The 2,798-nt window shown below is 38.7% G+C and overlaps 1 protein-coding gene across 1 annotated transcript in view; it reads left to right on the top strand.

The window, feature by feature from the left end:
• Window positions 1-2,000: 2,000 nt before the first annotated feature.
• The window catches only part of LOC118599274 (thyroid peroxidase-like), a 6,777-nt gene continuing 5,979 nt past the window's right edge, over window positions 2,001-2,798 (top strand). The window contains exon 1 of the mRNA XM_036214044.1: window positions 2,001-2,025. Coding sequence (XP_036069937.1) covers window positions 2,001-2,025 — 25 coding nt within the window. The remainder of the gene's footprint in view (window positions 2,026-2,798) is intronic.

Raw genomic sequence — 2,798 nt, forward strand, 5'->3', positions numbered from 1 at the left:
CTGGTTTAGAATGATCCAGGCAAGTGAGGGTTTCCATTGAGTGTTGGACCATTAAGGCACATGTGAGTTGTAGATTAATAACATAGCTGTATTTCATAACAGTGCTACTAAAGCAGTTCTCCAAATTCACGGATTTGGCGCGTCTCCGGTCCTTAACCTCTACAAATAAGGGGGGAAATACTAAATGCAAAGAATTACATTTTCTTTGCAGGAAGATTGCAGGAGGTAAAGAAGAATACACCTTAAAAAACAGGACAAAACTTTTTATTTGGATCTTGAGTCTGTAAAAGGGCTGGTCGGACGCTTGCTGTTGTCGTAATACCTGTCCGCCAATCAATGGATTTGATCGTGTGATGACAGTAGCTCCCCCCAACTGGTCCGTTCCATTTTTCTATGGACCTACAACCAACGGGGGAGCAAAGTGGTATAAATTGGTCCGGCCTAAAGGGGACATTTTATATTGGAAACGCTACCAGTCCGGTCCAGTCTGGTCTAGATCGCTCAGTGGATACGAGGCTTTAGGCCAGCTCCCTACTTAACTTCAGGAACTCTTAAAAAGTTTTTAGACCTCTCTATAACTATGCGGCAGATCCGTGCCTACACAGTACATCTCTGTCTGCATGATTAACGTTTCAAAGTCTGTGAGGTCTTTCATACCGACCGCCAGGAGCCTGGTGTGGAATGTGAGTTAAACCTTTGCTCATATTCCGTGCCACGCTCACGGCATGCGACTTGAAAGACCAAGCAGAGTTTGAAATGTTCACTGTGCGCAGAGAGCGGTGCTGTAGACACAGATCTACCACAGATCTGCTGGATTGTCTCCATAAAGCTCATTAATGACAGACGAACACAATTCTTACACTCTCCACCTGTAGTGTACACGACAACATGCTGTGTACACATTTTAACCCTTAAAGCTGTGCTTCCCCTCCCATGAGTCTGCGCTGCTTCCCCTTGAGTCTTTCAGCTCATTGGACCAAACCAAATGAAGAGACATGGAGTGGTCCCAAGGATACCCATTTTTTTCTCTATATTCTCTCAAATGGCTAACTATGCAACATAGGATGTCCTCCTGTAAGCTGCACTTATCAGTGTTAGAACCCTCCTGCAAATGCAGTCGGATTCTAATTGGTTTAGCAGATGTGTAGATGTGTAGCGTGAGCGACAGTGGTGTATCTGCGATGGATACAGAAAAGAATTAGGTAGCACATCCATCTTTGTACACACAGCTTTACAAAACTCAGATAAAAAATACATTCTTTTAGTATTACAAAAAACATTTGATAACACATTTGTTAATTGCAAAAGTTTTAACTGCATTTTCTTTTGGTGAAATGTGTTCTAGACTGACCCGCACAGAGACAGATGCATGATTAAGCCATATTGTTTGATTAAGCCACATTTAATGACTAGAAAATACTGTGACTGAGATTTTTTGTTTTGTTTTTTTCATTCTGTATTAAAGTCTTAACAAGCATTAATTATGAGGATTTTGCAGATCACAATATAGTGCGATAATGCATAACAAAAAGGCTTCCAAAACCTTTGCGGTATTTTATAGTTATTATTCTAACAAGTTATTAACAAGCTAATGATCTAAACCTGTTTTGTATTAGTCAGGGAAAAATAAGAAGAACATTGACAGTTTCCAATCGGAGACTGCCAGTGGTAAAAGTTTAAATTAAACACAGTGGGAGGTTTGTATGCTTTCATAACTCCTGGGTGAATAGCAGCACAGTAAAATACTGTGGCATTTCCAGAGAACAAAATTCTTTTTTTTCCTTAAAAACTTAAAAAAATGTTTCAGGAACCAACACATGCTGTGTGAACTACTATAACTCTATAAACGTTTCTATAATTAATGTAATTATAATGGATTCTGAAGTGCAGGGAAGCAGCTTGGTACTGATATGCAAAACTTTAAAGCAGAAAGGTGTTCATGCAATATGTTACGGTAAACCACCCTATTGTGAAGCAGAGAAAAGCATCTATGCACCACTATGCACTACGTCACACAGCGCATAGGTGATTTTCTCTGCATCAGAATCATCAAAATTACACCAATTACACTTGCATATACAGTAAATTTCCCTTTGTGGACACATGGAACACAACACAAAGTACACTTTGCTAATTTCCTTTTCCACCAAGTTTTTTTTAAAAGACCAAAAAAAAAAAAAAAACAACAAAACTAAAATAAAAAGCTAATCAAAACCCCTCTGTTTCAAGTAATTAATTAATTTATTTATGTATTTATTTTTTAACTCGTCCTGTCCAACAGCTGAGCCAACAAATGCGGGCTGAGAGCTTCTTGTGTTGGGCAGTTTTTACTGTCACAACAGGGATTTATTGAGTATAAACCCCTGTTGTATTTAATGCTAAACTTTATTTATATTGATTATGTTTTATTTTATTTATTTATTATTTTTTTTATTTGTTGTTGCACCCGACGGAAAAAAAAGAAGGGGGTCGGAGGGGGGTAAGAAGAAGATGGCAACAGAGGTAAGCAACATCATAAAACAACCAGAACTAAGTGATAAACTAGAATGGGCGGGGCCTGTCTACACACACACTCTATAGTTATACACACACTTGTTGGCCAAAATAGTCTCTACATTTAAACTAAACATAATGTGCTTAATTCAACTGTAACAGCAGCTCACACACTCCATCATACAGACCCATTCAGATAAAGACTTTCTTTCTATCACACAAACGGTTAGTGCTAAGGTGAGCTGATACCTGTGCTCAGGTGAGTGTTTATGTTTCACTGAGGTGGATGGTGATGGAATGTACTC

The sequence above is a fragment of the Oryzias melastigma genome, linkage group LG10 (assembly GCF_002922805.2).
Source record: "Oryzias melastigma strain HK-1 linkage group LG10, ASM292280v2, whole genome shotgun sequence".
NCBI lineage: Eukaryota > Metazoa > Chordata > Actinopteri > Beloniformes > Adrianichthyidae > Oryzias > Oryzias melastigma.